General features: G+C 39.4%; 1 protein-coding gene across 3 annotated transcripts in view; it reads right to left on the bottom strand.

Annotated features, from left to right (window-relative positions):
- Window positions 1-14521, bottom strand: part of LOC124623203 (Hermansky-Pudlak syndrome 5 protein homolog) — a 93210-nt gene extending 78689 nt beyond the window's left edge. The window contains exons 1-2 of one of the 3 annotated variants that reach the window (XM_047149020.1): window positions 14286-14521; window positions 14071-14204 (exon numbers count right to left, since the gene is read on the bottom strand). In XM_047149020.1, the coding sequence (XP_047004976.1) occupies window positions 14071-14154 (84 nt within the window). In that variant the 5' untranslated portion in view covers window positions 14155-14204; window positions 14286-14521. The remainder of the gene's footprint in view (window positions 1-14070; window positions 14205-14285) is intronic. The other 2 variants (XM_047149019.1, XM_047149021.1) reach the window with 2 other exon arrangements.
- Window positions 14522-18111: the final 3590 nt, after the last annotated feature.

Raw genomic sequence — 18111 nt, 5'->3', positions numbered from 1 at the left:
CACCTGCGTGAGGTATTTCTTTCTATCTTTGATATGTCTGGTTTTTCTACCACTATTATTATCTGGATTTGCTGGAGAGTCACCTGATCAAAAAAAAAAAAAAAAAAAAAATCTTGTGTGCACCCCACACAGAGTCAGCTACCGGAGTAACAGGCTCTTATGTGTAGTGCACACCGGACCTATTTAAGGGGACCCCTACAGTTCTCAACACTATAGTGCAAATACAGGAAGTTGCAGCTCAGCTTGTCCCAGAACTTTCAAAATCTCTGGTTCAGTCCTTCCATTTGACTAAGAACTGAAGGGCCACAATCAGATCTGGGGACCATGCTGCAAAATTGTGAGTTTCCTTGAAACTTTACGCACAGACTGGTCTACTTAACCTACAATGACAGTCGCCGGGATGACCCATGAATGACCTCGGAGCCCAGATGACAAGCATCATTTGTTCCAATGTGTGCCACAATTTGCAGTTGGTTGCACTCTGTTCCCTCAATGGCTACTGTAATAGTCTCTTCAAAAAGTTGAAAAAAGCTCCAGGCACACACACATAGTGCACCTGGTGTACCTTCCTATCCCCTGTTGCTAAGGGGTACCATCATTCACCATACATTTTGACCGCTGACAGTTAAATAAACCCCTATCCTTTTGCGTTTGCCTCCTAACACCAGGTAAAACAGATTTCCCAAAACAGGTGACGTGAGTCCCACTGGCTGTTTCAATATCAGTGAAAGGCAGCACCTCGAACTTGTTGGTTATAGGGATCGGTACAACACCCGAATCCACCCTGGACAGGACACCTAGATCTACCATTGACACACCACTTGCAGTCAAGTGAACAGGTAATGACAGATCTTGTACTTTCTGCAGAGGAGCCAGGATCCACAGGAGAGGTATCTCTGGTACAGGTATCACAGGTACAAGACTCTCAGGAGCTCTTCCAACTCACTGATTCACAGCAGCTGCCAATCGCTTGGCAGTAGTCAGGGCGATATCAGTATCACCTTGCCAACTAAATTAATCACTTTGAAAAATGATGCAAAATTTAAACGAATGATATACAGGAATGTTCTATGTCAGAGTCAACTTCGTATACTTTCTACACCAGCACTCTAAAGATCTCTCCATCTACCAATGGGGTAAAAAAGTGGTAAAGCTGTCCACAAGAAGCCCAAGGTTGGTTTGAACATCACAGTGGTTTACTGGATGTGATCCTGTTGGAGATTGCGTACCCTTATTCCTATCAGAGATTTAAAAAGACTTCAACAAATTCTATGGCACCTACAGTTTATTGTAAACTACAAATCACAGTGCAACTTGGTAACTTTAACTTTAACAAACAATTATTGGAGATTAACTGCTGACAGCAAACTTCTAGAGCTGACTGGGAACCAAACTCTAGATCTTTGTAGTCTAGTCACAATTTACAATGTGTTACATCTTCATTTGTAGAATATTTGGGATATTGAAAAGCACTGCAGCAGACCCAGTGTCTCAATATGAGGTAAGGAAGCCATTGTTGCTCATTGAAGAAACAATACAGATGGTGAATTGAAGTGCATACATAAATTACACAAAATCTATTTCAGAAAGGCATGGTACCAATCTGAGACCCACTTCAGTTCAGTAAGAGGCCAGTATTTTTAATATCTTCCGAAACTGGAGCAAATAAAAAGCAGTTCCAAACTTCATAAGGAACACTACATAAAACCAAGGAGCTAGCGGTAATGATGGGAAATTGTCATAACACACAGATTCCAGTTCTATAGCAGTAATAATGACCAACATAAGTTCAATAAATGGAAGATAAAAACAGAAATCTGATAAAATTCTATGAGTAGCCATTGAACCTGGAGGTTTGGGATATTATCAGAGATAGGCACTGAAAACATCAGCCCCCAGCCCTCCTCCTTCCCATAAACCACAGACCTTGGCCAAGCTACACTAGCTTGCATGCCTCAACAATACAGATAGCTGTACCATAGGTGCCACCAAAATGGGTAGGTATCTGTAGAGAGGACAGACTAACCCTTGGTTCCTGCAGAGGGGCAGTAGCCTTTTCAGAAGTACAAATTTGATTTCAATGGCAACTTCACTATGTGCGCCATCTGGATCCTCCCCTCCACTACCAGCCTTTCTCAACTGCACAGATGGGAGTTATCCTTACAACACATTCTCCACTCATGCAATTAGCCCGGCCTCAACCTAGACTAACATACTGTCCCTATGCCATCCCCCCAACAGTTTCCACCCTTTCTAACCTATCATCTGATCCCCATTCTCGTCTCCCACCCTCTTCAACACACCCGCCCGTCTTTCACCACTCTTCTTTTTTCCCCCAATTCCCTGCCCCACAACCTTCTGACACTGTACCTGTTTGCATTCTTATCCCTGCACACCCTGCCAGACAGAATTAATCTCTCTCCTCTCCCGTACACTACTATCCCTTTCCTGCCTCACCAGACGGCTGCTTGCATCCCATTTAATAGTTGCACTCTGACCTGAGATGCTGGAGTTGGTCGTCGCACACTCGTGCATGTTTATTTCTCTTTTGCTAATGAAGACTGTGGCCGAAGCTTTATGTAAGTGTCTTTTAATTGTGCCTGTCTGCAACTTAATATGTCTTCTTCATGGTAAGTAGCAATCTATCTTTTCTTACATTGTTGTTGTGTTGTTGAAATTGTCAGTCTACCAATGTGCTACCACATTGTTAACTGATTTTATGCTCACCACTTCCAAACTGCTTCACCCATAACAGCTGTATGTGTGCTGCAGGACATACTTCCAGTATCTAAATACACAAACTGGAACTGTTGAAGTAATGCACACTGCATATCAGAATTTCAAAACTGAATGTCATGATCTATTGACAGTATCATTTCTCTCCTGAACCAAACCTCTCTCCCAATTTTGCACTTTAAACCCTGTATTTTTATACCACCTGCTTACCTTCATCAACGAAATGATCAGGCAGGTTTCAAAAGATGTGGTTACAATTAAACTGTCACACTTTGTCCCAACCTAGCCCAGGTTATGCCACAGATCAGTATGTCAGCAAAACTGAAGATATTGCATTCACACCCATTTGCTTTGATAACTCACAACCAAACTGTCACATTCCTACCTAAGCTACACCTTGGGCTACATTACAGATCACTCACTCACCACAACTTACACTCCAAAAAAACTAATACAGATGCAAAAAACATTGCCAGTGTTCTGTTCTGTTTCTCAGTAGGTTCAGCTGATGCAATAAAAAGTCCCTTAGATGCAAAAAGAATTTTATAGTTCAATATCTCTTAGATCTGCTGCTGCTGTTCCAGTTTCAGCTACTGGCAAATAGTCACTTCTCTCATGTCATAACTTTGCTTAATCTGACATTTATATGATGTGCATTGCTAGCTATCAGCCTGCATAACAGACTCAAGTATCGAGCTTTATGTTGTATCACATTTAACGTCCTCATGTTCAGAGCAATGTTTCCTTAAACTGGCATATTTACACTATTACGTTTCACCCTTCTATTTCCGAGCACTCATGAGCCACATGATGGGTGAGCCCCTGAGCTTATAGTATAGAGTTTGGAAATTGATGTGTTGTGATGATTAATGCCAAAAGCTTTAGACAGATTACAGTGTACATCAATGATAAGCTCCCCACAGTGTAACTTCTGGTGCAACTTATCTAAAACTCAGAAAGACTTACAGAAATTTTTTATTGAAGTTGTGTAGTATTGTGGTAAGAAAATCAGAGATGCAAGTTGGACAATTTTTCAAACTTTTTCAGAAACAAGATACACCATAATACTTTAAGATGCATGTCATTTGCCACATCATTTCTCTTCCCTTTTCTGAACAGTGGCTTGAGCTTTATGAGCCGTGCGTGGCTCGTGTTCCCGCCATTATGTATTTTACAACCTGTTTTTAACATACTTCCACCTCAGTACGTTAGTATAAATTACTACTGTAACCGAGTTGCTGCTTTGCCTGACTGTGAGCGTCGTTAGCAGCACGTATCGATATACCCCCTCTCGTAGTATCTTTGCTCGACTGCTATTACTTCCTGGTCGTCGTCTGTTGTAAGCGACTTCGGGCTGCCAGTCAGTCGGAACGCATCTGGAGTGCAGTCCGGACCTGACAGTCAGGGAGTTGCAATGTGGCACTAGTGCAGTTGGGTTGGAGCAGGGAGGTCTGCGTCGACATGGCTCGCCCCACCATTGCCGCCATGCATCACTTGAGCCAGGCCACGGTCTTGGTGGATCGTCGGTTGGTCTTCCTACCAGACGATGCATTTTGCCTCACCGATTGTTCATGAGTCAGCTCTGTGTGTGTGTGTGTGTGTGTGTGTGTGTGTGTGTGTGTGTGTGTGTTAGCGCGCGCATGCATCGAATCCCGATTTGTCTTCATGTGTGCTCAGTCACTGTTGGGTATCGTTCAGGTCTTTGTGCAAAGTGTTTGTCAGGTTGTGTGTGTTGTTGGCCCTATGTCCAGTGACGACTATTTTAGATGTTGTCGGCATTCAGAGGCGAGTCGGTCGGTTGCCGCAGACCAGGAAAGTTATCTCCGCGCGGTGCAGTCGGCTGGGCCCACTGGCAATCCCTAGTGTCGGAGCATGTGTGGAGCTGCCCGATCACTATGAGCTTCTTGGTTCACTGATCCAGGACGTCAAAATTGAGTAGTGGTTTCAAGTGCCCAAGCCACGTCCATTCATGTTGTGTGGTTCGTTTCGGTGGTTCGCTGTTGGGGAGGTTTTCCTGTGAGCAACACTGAGTGTTTGTATTGCTGAAATTTAGCCTCCATGGGCTTGAATTAACTATATTGGTTGACTACAATTCAAGTGAACCAGTGGAATTTTCTGCTTTGTGGGCATTAGTGTTCCAGTTACCTGCCCTGACCACTAACATAATTTCAGGAAGTGTCCTTTCCTCACCTGTTGTTGCTGTCCAACACTGTGTGTAGTATTGACAGCTTAATACACATACATATTTGACTGTGGATAATCACGTGCGTAACATTGTGTGTTTGAATTCTCATGTACCGATTGGTGGCAAGCAAGTCGTTTGTCGGTCGGTCCGTGGCTGTCCCTTGGTTGGGTTCCGAAGGATCAAGTGTAGTTGGGCTCACCACCTGTCTCACCTAAGTGAACAAGGGTAGACCAACCCCCTGGAGGCTTCTGAGTGCTGTTGTCTTTACTGTCTTTCTCACTAATGTTTAATTGTCTGTTTGTACTCTATCATAGCCAATGATAAAAAAATTCTTGGTTTCACTGTGTTTTATGTAAGTAAATTTGAATTTGGGCAAGCGGATATTTGCCAAAAGGTTATTGCCGTTGTGTTGTCTTTTCTTTTAGTCCGGCTTCAGCTACTTAAAACTTAAGGCTTATGGTTATATTTTTTAAAAATTTTGGAAAATTAATTTGGGCCTTCAACCTTGGAACCTTATTCTTAGAATTACCTTTCAAGCTTACAGTGCTTCCTTCTGCCTTTGAAACGTTATGGTAATTTATTTTAAAATCTTGAAAATTTTATTGCGGGCTTTTATTTGCTTTTTTAACTACATTTTTATCTTGTTGATTTTTAAGATTTCTTGTTTGGAGGCCTTCAGCCATGAAAAGAATTGCAGTTTGAAATTCTTAGTTGTCAAGGTTTGGCTATGTGCCGTTTTGGTTGTAAATATGTTATTAAATTACAATTTTAAGGTGAAACTGACTCCAACCTCATTTGGCCCTTTCCACAATCCTAATCACCTGTTCTGCCCAGCGGATTTAGCGGGCATATAACTTTACTTTATTTAAACGTCTAGGGAAAGTCCCAGTTTGCGATGAATTGCTCATAATAATGTAATCTGGGAAGCCAGCTATAGAATATCTGGAACTTAAATTTCTCATTACCACTGACATTCTTCCAGATTAGCAAGACTAAGACAGAAACAGGGTTGTTACTTGAGCTTTCTGGTAATATCACTTATTACTGCATGATTTGAGTCCACTGACTGTTCGCTTACAATTTAGGAAGTTGCCATAACTCTCTTTGGATTAGATTGCTGCTTTACAACCATCTATACAGCTTTCACATTGTTGCTGACAGTTCTGGTATAAGTGGCCTAATTATGTAAGTTTTTTTCTATTTTCTGATTCAGAAAGTGGCATTCAAATACGTAAATATTTTTAGAAAACAGTTTAACTTTTTACACATATTCATACATCCGCCCATTTCAATATAAATTTCCCTCCTTAGTAGGTGCCTGAAATATTTTACATAGCAATAACAGTGTCTATCAACAGATGTGTAAAACTCGCATTCATCATTTTATTTATTTAATGGTTTAACTAGCTGTGTTAGATTAGAGTCTTTGGGTATATTCTAACAACATTAAACAGTTTATCCAACTAGTGTCACTGACTTTTTCCTCGAGTTTATTGATTATAATGAAAATAAAAAATTGGGCAAGATCCAAAACACGCTTCCAAATAGTGAATAAAGATAGGTATGAGGGAGGAAACTACTATGTGTAGAATTCAGTACAAGTGACAGTTGGAAGTAAACACACCAGTTATGCCTTAATGAGCATCATATGACAAACAAAGGGGTATAATTATTGTAGAACAAGCAGAGAGAAAGGTGGTGCTGTAATTTATATTTATAGCAAAATTATTTATAAATCTTTAGATTTAAAAATATTCTGCAGATCAACATTTTGAAGTCTATGGGATTTAAATAATTAGAAAGAATCTGTCAGTTACAATGCTTACAATTTACAGAGCTCCAGCAGCGAAGTTTATATTTTTCTGAATAAGTTGGAAACACTTTTGGGAAAATTTTTTCTCATATCCAGAAATTTAACCCTGTAACTGCTCTGGACGTATTACGCGTGCCCCTTTGTACCCGTCCCTGTGTGCTCTGGATGGGTGAATGCGCGCACCTTTGTACCTGTCCTTGTGTGCTCTGAATGTGTTTAAGTGTGCCACCAGTCCTACCTGGTACTCTCAACATGTGCACGCATAGACACTTTCAGAGTACCAGGTAGAAGGACTGGTGGCACACATAAACATGTTCAGAGAACACAGGGACTGGTAAAAAGGCGTGCGCGTTAACACGTCCAGAGAAGTTAAAGTGTTAATAGTTGCTGGAAACTTAAAAGTCAACTTCTTAACTGATAGTAACAATAGGACTGACCTTGTACATTTAATGAATTCTGACAACTTGGCAGCTATGGTTAAGTTCCCCACTAGAGTTACAGAAAATTGCAAAAGTCTGATAGACAATATTTTCATTGACAGGAATAGAATGAACAATGCAAATATAAGCCAAGTCATAAACGGCCTTTCTGATCATGATGGCCAAAACTTAAGGTTAATAACACCAGTTTATGCAACAAAATCTCCCACACCTGCTAGTCCTTTAGATGCATCAACACAAACTCTTTTCGACTTAATTACCATCAATCGCAAATAGATTAGGACCCAGTTTGTGGGATACTTGATGTAAATTTAACATTGTCTTAAATGAATTTATCTCCCTGTTTGAAATGTCATTTCCAAAAAGAATTAGGAATAACAGTGAGGCTGCTTCTAGTAAACCAGAAGGAATTAATATTTCTTGCAAGACTAAGAGAGAATTACATGCCTCATTAAGATTCTCAAATGATCCTCTTAAAAGATCTTATTATAAACTGTACTGTAAAGTTTTAAAGTGGGTGATAAACAAATCCAAAAACTTATATATAACATCTGAAACTGATAACTCTAAAAACAAAATCAAAACAATTTGGAATGTCATAAAAAGAGAACATGACAAAAAAAAATTAATAATAAGACCACAGAGATAAGCCATAACAACATGGTGGTACATAATCCTGTAGCAATTTCTAACCTATTTAACAATCATTTCTTAACTGCAGCAGATCATGTTGGTTGTCAGCGTTCATTAAATATCGGCATGGATTTAATACAAAGAGCTGACCACAACAGATGTGACCCAATTTGTATAGCTCCAGTCACCACTAGTGGAGTCAAAAATATAATCAAATCCTTAAAAAACCAAAATTCCACAGGTATCGACAACATTTCATCAGAAGTTGTAAAGCACTGTAGGGATTATATACATGTCAAGTCCTGTGCCACATTTTTAATGAATCTATGCAGCAATGTATTCTCCCAGAGAGATTGAGGACTGTTATTGTGAAACCACTTTTTAAGAAGGGTGACAAAACTAATTCAACTAACTATTGTCCAATATCTGTGTTAAGTTGCATCCCAAAAATATTAGAGAAAGTAATGTACAAGAGAACTGTAGAGCACCTCACCACTCACAACATCCTCAACAAAAACCAATTTGGCTTCCAAAAAGAACAGAGCAACAGGTCAAGCTATTTTCTCTCTCACAAATGAAATTCTTGAGTCACTAAATAACAAAATGTCGTCTATTGGAATTTTCTGTGATTTGTCAATGGCTTTTGCCTGTGTTGACTACAACATTCTCTTAAATAAGGCTAATCTTTATGGTTTGAATTGTAATACTGATAGATGCATTGAATTATATCTACACAATAGTAAGCAGAAGGTGATACTAAATGGTTTTGATGGCTGTCCTGTCTTATCTGACTGGGGCACATTAAAATGTGGAGTGCCACAAGGATCCATTTTGGGGCCTTTACTGTTTCTTATCTTTGTCAATGACCTCCCACTCTGTACAAACACTGAGAGCAAATTTACTTATGCTTGAAAGTCAATCAATCAGTGGATTAGTAAATAAATACAATGCTGAACTTGTCGATTTCGTACACCGGTTTAAGTCTAATGGATTAACACTAAATATAAAAAAAAAGAACAAGAAAATGAAGCAATCAACTTATACTGTGATGGTCAAAATATATTAAAATGTGGCACCTCTAAGTTTCTGGGCATTATAATTTAGGACAAGTTAAACTGGTCTGGACATATTCTAGATCTTCATAAAAGATTAAGTCTAGCAACTTATGCCCTGCATGTAATTATCCCAGTTGTTGATATGAATGCTATCCAAGCAGCTTACTTTGACTATTTTCACTCCATCATGTCATATGGCATAATTTTTTGCCGTAGCTAAAACGATCTTTACTGCACAAAAGAGAGCAGTTAGAATCATGAGTGGTGTTCATCCAAGATATTCTGGTAGAAACCTGTTCCGTAAGCTCCAAATATGATACACCACAGGTCAGTACTTATTTTCTTTGATGAATTTTGTCTTGCATAACGATTCACTTTTTACATCCAATAATGCCTACCATGATCGCAATACAGGGTCTAAAAATGATTTACACAGAGATCTAAAACAGCTAAGAATTATACAAAAAGGTGTTAATTATACTGCTACAAAACTCCAACAGAAGTTCCATGTGACATCCAAGACCACATTAATTCCCCACCTACATTTAAATTTAAATTAACAAACTACTTTATGCATAAGTCCTTCTACTCTCTGGGTGAGTACCTGCAGAGTAGGCCCAATCAGTGACAGTCTTTTGCAATTTTTTATTGTATTTCCTATTTATATTCTAGTCTCCTTCTCACCCCCCCCCCCCACCCCCCAAATGAACCATGGACCTTGCCGTTGATGGGGAGGCTCGTAGCCTCAGCGATACAGATGGCCGTATCGTAGGTGCAACCACAATGGAGGGGTATCTGTTGAGAGGCCAGACAAACGCGTGGTCTCTGAAGAGGGGCAATAGCCTTTTCAGTAGTTGCAGGGACAACAGTCTGGATGATTGACTGATCTGGCCTTGTAACACTAACCAAAACGGACTTGCTATGCTGGTACTGCGAACGGCTGAAAGCAAGGGGAAACTACAGCCACAATTTTTCCCAAGAGCATGCAGCTTTACTGTATGGTTACACGATGATGACGTCCTCTTGGCTAAAATATTCCAGAAATAAAATAGTCCCCCATTCGGATCTCCGGGCGGGGACTACTCAAGAGGACGTCGTTATCGGGAGAAAGAAAACTGGCATTCTATGGATTGGTGCGTGGAATGTCAGATCCCTTAATCGGGCAGGTAGGTTAGAAAATTTAAAAAGGGAAATGGATAGGTTAAAGTTAGATATAGTGGGAATAGTGAAGTTCGGTGGCAGGAGGAACAAGACTTTTGGTCAAGTGAATACAGGGCTATAAATACAAAATCAAATAGGGGTAATGCAGGAGTAGGTTTAATAATGGATAAAAAAAAAAAAAAATAGGAGTGCGGGTAAGCTACTACAAACAGCATAGTGAACGCATTATTGTGGCCAAGATAAGACATGAAGCCCACGCCAACTACAGTAGTACAAGTTTATATGCCAACTAGCTCTGCAGATGATGAAGAAATTGATGAAATGTATGATGAGATAAAAGAAATTATTCAGGTAGTGAAGGGAGACGAAAATTTATTTAGTCATGGGTGACTGAAATTCAAGAGTAGGAAAAGGGAGAGAAGGAAACATAGTAGGTGAATACAGATGGGGGGTAAGAAATGAAAGAGGAAGCCGTCTGGTAGAATTTTGCACAGAGCATAACTTAATCATAGCTAACACTTGGTTCAAGAATCATAAAAGTTGGTTGTACACATGGAAAAATCCTGGAGATACTAGAAGGTATCAGATAGATTATATAATGATAAGACAGAGATTTAGGAACCAGATTTTAAATTGTAAGACATTTCTAGGGGCAGATGTGGACTCTGACCACAATCTAGTGGTTATGAACTGTAGATTAAAACTGAAGAAACTGCAAAAAGGTGGGAATTTAAGGAGATGGGACCTGGATAAACTGACTAAACCAGAGGTTTATGATGTATCATGCAGCGTAACTTGCTGTGACAGTGCGAGAGAGAGACAAAGATATTGTTTATTGTTTATTGACAGCGCTCACATAATTATTCTTAGGATATAGTTTTTGTTTGTTCTGGTTAAGAGTAATTTTAGTAGAGGAGAGCCATTCTTGTGATGTAAAAAATCGACGCCATTGCGAGTTTTTGATTCACATTGTAAAATATAAGTGCATATGGAAGGAAATAAATTAATAGAACAATAAAATATTGTTCATTTCAAGAAGGTACGTCTTATTATACACCCAGCGATGTACTGCTATTGTGATTTACTAATAAACACCAGTTGAGAACAGTTCCGACGGGAGCGTTCAGTTCTAGTGAAATAGTTCGATGTTTTCTTCGGAAAGGAAGTCACTTCATGGATCATTCAAATCCACAATAGTAACTGGACATTTCTCAGAACTGAAAGCAATCTGATTGCTATGCAACAGACCCCCGAAGAATATTTCTCCGTATTTTGGTTACCACTTTCAGCTCAACACGGTATCTGCAGCATCTGGAGCAGATTTCTACAACAGCGGAAGCGTGTAATCGCCATCAGTTTCACACACCGCCCTGTGCACACTGTATGTATTTACCCACAACAGTGAACATACAGTTACTCACACAAATAGAAAGACAATACTAGGTGGTGTGGGGAAACATTTCAGTATAACGGCCCTGTAGAGCTAAACAGTAATTAGCCTAGTAAGAAAAGGAGTCATTATAGGTTGTACAGAGTTTCAAGGAGAGCATAAGGGAACAACTGACACAAATGGAGGAAGAAATACAGCAGAAGAAGAATGGGTAGCTCTGAGGGATGAAGTAGTGAAGGCATGAGAGGATCAAGTAGGTAAAAAGACAAGGGCTAGTAAAAATCCTTGGGTAACAGAAGAAATATTGAACTTAACTGATGAAAGGAGAAAATATAAAAATGCAGTAGATGAAGCAAGCAAAAAGGAATACAAACGTCTCAAAAATGAGATCGACAGGAAGTGCCAAATGGCTAAGCAGGGATGGCTAGAGGACAAATGTAAGGATGTATAGGCATATCTCACTAGAGGTATGATAGATACTGCATACAGGAAAATTAAAGAGACCTTTGGAGAAAAGAGAACCACTTGTATGAATATCAAGAGCTCAGATGGAACCCCAGTTCAGGCAATGAAGGGAAAGCAGAAAGGTGGAAGGAGTATATAGAGGGTCTATACAAGGGTGATTCACTTGAGGACAATATTATGGAAATGGAACAGGATGTAGATGAAGATGAAATGGGATAGAGGGCTCTGCGTGAAGAGTTTGACAGAGCACTGAAAGACCCGAGTTGAAATAAAGTCCCGGGAGTAGACAACATTCCATCAGAACTACTGACAGCCTTGGGAGAGCCAGTCCTGATAAAACTCTATCATCTGGTGAGTAAGATGTATGAGACAGGTGAAATACCCTCAGACTTCAAGAAGAATATAATAATTCCAATCCCAAAGAAAGCAGCTGTTGACAGATGTGAAAATTACCGAACTATCAGTTTAATAAGTCACAGCTGCAAAATACTAACGCGAATTCTTTACAGACGAATGGAAAAACTGGTAGAAGCCGACCTCGGGGAAGATCAGTTTGGATTTCGTAGAAATATTGGAACACGTGAGGCAATACTGACCCTACAACTTATCTTAGAAGAAAGATTAAGGAAAGGCAAACCTATGTTTCTAGCATTTATAGAAAGCTTTTGACAATGTTAACTGGAATACTCTCTTTCAAATTCTAAAGGTGGCAGGGGTAAAATACAGGGAGCGAAAGGCTATTTACAATTTGTACAGAAACCAGATGGCAGCTATAATCGTCAAGGGGCATGAAAGGGAAGCAGTGGTTGGGAAAGGAGTGAGACAGGGTTGTAGCCTCTCCCCGATGTTATTCAATCTGTATATTGAGCAAGCAGTAAAGGAAACAAAAGAAAAATTTGGAGTAGGTATTAAAGTTCATGGAGAAGAAATAATAACTTTGAGGTTCGCTGATAACATTGTAATTCTGTCAGAGACAGCAAAGGACTTGGAAGAGCAGCTGAACGGAATGGACAGTGTCTTGAAAGGAGGATATAAAATTAACATCAACAAAAGCAAAACGAGGATAATGGAATGTAGTCTAATCAAGTCGGGTGATGCCGAGGGAATTAGATTAGGAAATGAGACACTTAAAGTAGTAAAGGAGTTTTGCTATTAGGCGATCACAATAATTGATGAAGGTTGAAGTAGAGAGGATATAAAATGTAGACTGGCAATGGCAAGGAAAGCGTTTCTGAAGAAGAGAAATTTGTTAACATCAAGTATAGATTTAAGTGTCAGGAAGTCATTTCTGAAAGTATTTGTATGGAGTGTAGCCATGTATGGAAGTGAAACATGGACGATAAATAGCTTGGACAAGAAGAGAATAGAAGCTTTCGAAATGTGGTGCTACAGAAGAATGCTGAAAATTAGATGGGTAGATCACATAACTAATGAGGAGGTATTGAGTAGAACTGGGGAGAAGAGGAGTTTGTGGCACAACTTGACAAGAAGAAGGGACCGGTTGGTAGGACATGTTCTGAGGCATCAAGGGATCACAAATTTAGCATTGGAGGGCAGCGGGGAGGGTAAAAATCTTAGAGGGAGACCAAGATATGAATACACTAAGCAAATTCCGAAGGATGTAGGTTGCAGTAAGTACTGGGAGACGAAGAAGCTTGCACAGGATAGAGTAGCATGGAGAGCTGCATCAAACCAATCTCAGGACTGAAGACCACAACAACAACATTCTAGTCTCTGGGTATATTATGTTAGCTGTAATTCGTCTTTGCTGCCTAAGATGATCAATGTACTAATTTTCTTTTCTCTGCATCAAAAGTTACTTTCAGTAGTTTAAGTCATGTTTATTTCAACTGTATCTATTTAATTTTAGTTCATCCTTTAAGCTTATATCACCATATTGCTACATTCTTGTCATTACACTAATGTATGTTGCATATTTATAAAGATGCACATCCTTGTGATTCATGGAATTTGAAATAAATAAAGTGGCACGTCATGAAACTGTTATATGACATAAACAAAACTTAAATTCTGGTTCATAGTTGATTGGAACACGTGGTGATATGACAAAACTGAACTACAGTAAGTATCTGAACAAACTTCTGTTGCTTATAAGAATTTGTCAGCGGGCACAATATCACAATGAAGGCATCTTTTACACTAAGTGAGAAAGGCGCATGTTAGTAACTTACCTTGATTCTCTGTGTGGATCTGAGAGGAGCGTACAGCGATGACACATCTTCTAAACTGGATAATACGTAGGGCACAGAGCCCATGTTTCAGACCTTATATCATCTTGAGTTTAAATTCCTGAGGACAAATTGTACTACTTATATTTATCTTGTTATGAAAAAAAAAGGACGTACACTTCTGACGAATTGCATGACGAAATGTCTTTGACATTTACTCTATCTTACACAGTCTCTTCTGAGCCTACTATCCTCGTAAAAATAGAACGGATCCATCACTTTAACATCGCATTAATAACTTAATATGGACCCGACCCAGCTGCGCCAGCGAATAAACAACACATGTTATTATGTAACAGTACTACACAACACAAAAACAGTATGTCTTAGTTGACTAATTCATTACTACTGGAATATTGGCCACATTCATCCCGTACGCACTGTCCTCACCACCGCCCCCAACCACTGCCACACAATCAAAGATAATATTTACGTAAATATTTGACATTTACCAATGTGACTTATTTATTGATGTCGATGTCCGGACTTTTCATTAAACACGGCGACTTACTTACTGCGAACATCTTTCTTTCTTTAAGGAAGACTGAGCATTGTGTAATATTTTTATGAGGCAAAGTGTCCTTATTGTGAGCAGAACTTTATTAACAAGTCTGTGTCGTTCGCCAGCCATGGCTGGAGAGACTAAGACAAAAATTACAAAATTGTTATCTACAAACAATGTGTAACAATACAAAATATTTTAATACATTAAGCTTTTTACTACATATACTTTTAAGCTGCTGTTGACATTAGATTTCTCTGAAAGATTCACTAGTTTTGGAGAAAGTTCCGTAGATCCATTTACTTTCTTCACACTAAAAAATTCTTTGATGGAGTACAATGGACATAGTTTCAAGCCTCTTGAAATTTTGTTCTTGAATCTCTCCGGGGATAGGATCCGCACTTCCATAGGTAATGATCTGAACATTTTCAGGGCAGTGATCCGAAGACTATCTCTTGTTTTGGGCCGACAAGTTGGTGTATTAACGCTCTCTTTGTTGCGAGTTTTGAGGTCATGTATGTCATCTCTCTTGCTGAGGGAATCTACATTTTTATTAATGTGAATGAGACAGAAAAATACATAATAACTATAAAGAGTCATTATTCGCAATTTTGTGAACAATGGATTGCAGTGCTCCTCTGGGCTGCTCAGTACTATGATTCCGATTGCTTTTTTTCTTTTTGCTTTTTAGTAATAATACTTTCTTGCAGCCTGTAAGATGACGTGATAGTAACAGCCTAATAGTCGATACTGCTGTGAAACAGTGAGTAATTACTATTAGGAGATACTGATCGGCTATCACATGTTTCAATTTTCTCAGGAGGTATATGTCTCATAACACTTTTTCATAAACATGTGCAGCGTGATCTTGCCAATCAAGTGTGCTGTGCACCACGAACGCCAGTAATTTTACAACCCATACACTCCGGGCGGGGAATACTCAAGAGGATGTCGTTATCAGGAGAAAGAAAACTGCCGTTCTACGGATCGGAGCGTGGAATGTCAGATCCCTTAATCGGGCAGGTAGGTTAGAAAATTTAAAAAGGGAAATGGATAGGTTAAAGTTAGATATAGTGGGAATTAGTGAAGTTCGGTGGCAGGAGGAACAAGACTTCTGGTCAGGTGACTACAGGGTTATAAACACAAAATCAAATAGGGGTAATGCACGATAGGTTTAATAATGAATAGGAAAATAGGAATGCGGGTAAGCTACTACAAACAGCATAGTGAACGCATTATTGTGGCCAAGATAAGACACGAAGCCCACACCTACTACAGTAGTACAAGTTTATATGCCAACTAGCTCTGCAGATGACAAAGAAATTGAAGAAATGTATGATGAAATAAAATAAATTATTCAAATTGTGAAGGGAGACGAAAATTTAATAGTCATGGGTGACTGGAATTCGAGTGTAGGAAAAGGGAGAGAAGGAAACATAGTAGGTGAATATGGATTGGGGCTAAGAAATGAAAGAGGAAGCCGTCTGGTAGAATTTTGCACAGAGCACAACATAATCATAACTAACACTTGGTTTAAGAATCATGAAAGAAGGTTGTATACATGGAAGAACCCTGGAGATACTAAAAGGTATCAGATAGATTGTATAATGGTAAGACAGAGATTTAGGAACCAGGTTTTAAATTGTAAGACATTTCCAGGGGCAGATGTGGACTCTGACCACAATCTATTGGTTATGACCTGTAGATTAAAACTGAAGAAACTGCAAAAAGGTGGGAATTTAAGGAGATGTGACCTGGATAAAGTGAAAGAACCAGAGGTTGTACAGAGTTTCAGGCAGAGCATAAGGGAACAATTGACAGGAATGGGGGAAAGAAATACAGTAGAAGAAGAATGGGTAGCTTTGAGGGACGAAGTAGCGAAGGCAGCAGAGGCTCAAGTAGGTAAAAAGACGAGGGCTAGTAGAGATCCTTGGGTAACAGAAGAAATATTGAATTTAATTGATGAAAGGAGAAAATATAAAAATTCAGTAAATGAAGCAGGCAAAAAGGAATACAAACGTCTCAAAAACGAGATCGACAGGAAGTGCAAAATGGCTAAGCAGCGATGGCTAGAGGACAAATGTAAGGATGTAGAGGCCTATCTCACTAGGGGTAAGATAGATACTGCCTACAGGAAAATTAAAGAGACCTTTGGAGATAAGAGAACGACTTGTATGAATATCAAGAGCTCAGATGGAAACCCAGTTCTAAGCAAAGAAGGGAAAGCAGAAAGGTGGAAGGAGTATATAGAGGGTCTATACAAGGGCGATGTACTTGAGGACAATATTATGGAAATGGAAGAGGATGTAGATGAAGATGAAATCGGAGATATGATACTGCGTGAAGAGTTTGACAGAGCACTGAAAGACCTGAGTCGAAACAAGGCCCCCGGAGTAGACAACATTCCATTGGAACTACTGACGGCCTTGGGAGAGCCAGTCCTGACAAAACTCTACCATCTGGTGAACAAGATGTATGAAACAGGCGAAATACCCTCAGACTTCAAGAAGAATATAATAATTCCAATCCCAAAGAAAGCAGGTGTTGACAGATGTGAAAATTACCGAACTATCAGTTTAATACGTCATAGCTGCAAAATACTAACGCGAATTCTTTACAGACGAATGGAAAAACTAGTAGAAGCCAACCTCGGGGGAAGATCGGTTTGGATTCCGTAGAAACACTTGAACACGTGAGGCAATACTGACCTTACGACTTATTTTAGAAGAAAGATTAAGGAAAGGCAAACCTACGTTTCTAGCATTTGTAGACTTAGAGAAAGCTTTTGACAATGTTGACTGGAATACTCTCTTTCAAATTCTAAAGGTGGCAGGGGTAAAATACAGGGAGCGAAAGGCTATTTACAATTTGTACAGAACCAGATGGCAGTTATAATCGACAAGGGGCATGAAAGAGAAGCGGTGGTTGGGAAAGGAGTGAGACAGGGTTGTAGCGTCTCCCCGATGATATTCAATCTGTATATTGAGCAAGCAGTAAAGGAAACAAAAGAAAAATTTTGAGTAGGTATTAAAGTCCATGGAGAAGAAATAAAAACTTTGAGGTTCACTGATAACATTGTAATTCTGTCAGAGACAGCAAAGGACTTGGAAGAGCAGCTGAACGGAATGGACAGTGTCTTGAAAGGAGGATATAAAATTAACATCAACAAAAGCAAAACGAGGATAATGGAATGTAGTCGAATTAAGTCGGGTGATGCCGAGGGAATTAGATTAGGAAATGAGACACTTAAAGTAGTAAAGGAGTTTTGCTATTTGGGGAGCAAAATAACTGATGATGTTCGAAGTAGAGAGGATATAAAATGTAGGCTGGCAATGGCAAGGAAAGCGTATCTGAAGAAGAGAAATTTGTTAACATCCAGTATTGATTTGAGTGTCAGGAAGTCATTTCTGAAAGTATTTGTATGGAGTGTAGCCATGTATGGAAGTGAAACATGGACGATAAATAGTTTGGACAAGAAGAGA

The sequence above is a fragment of the Schistocerca americana genome, chromosome 7, assembly GCF_021461395.2.
Source record: "Schistocerca americana isolate TAMUIC-IGC-003095 chromosome 7, iqSchAmer2.1, whole genome shotgun sequence".
Lineage (NCBI taxonomy): Eukaryota > Metazoa > Arthropoda > Insecta > Orthoptera > Acrididae > Schistocerca > Schistocerca americana.
Note: the sequence above shows the minus strand (reverse complement) of the source record. Positions and strands in the feature narration are given on the sequence as shown.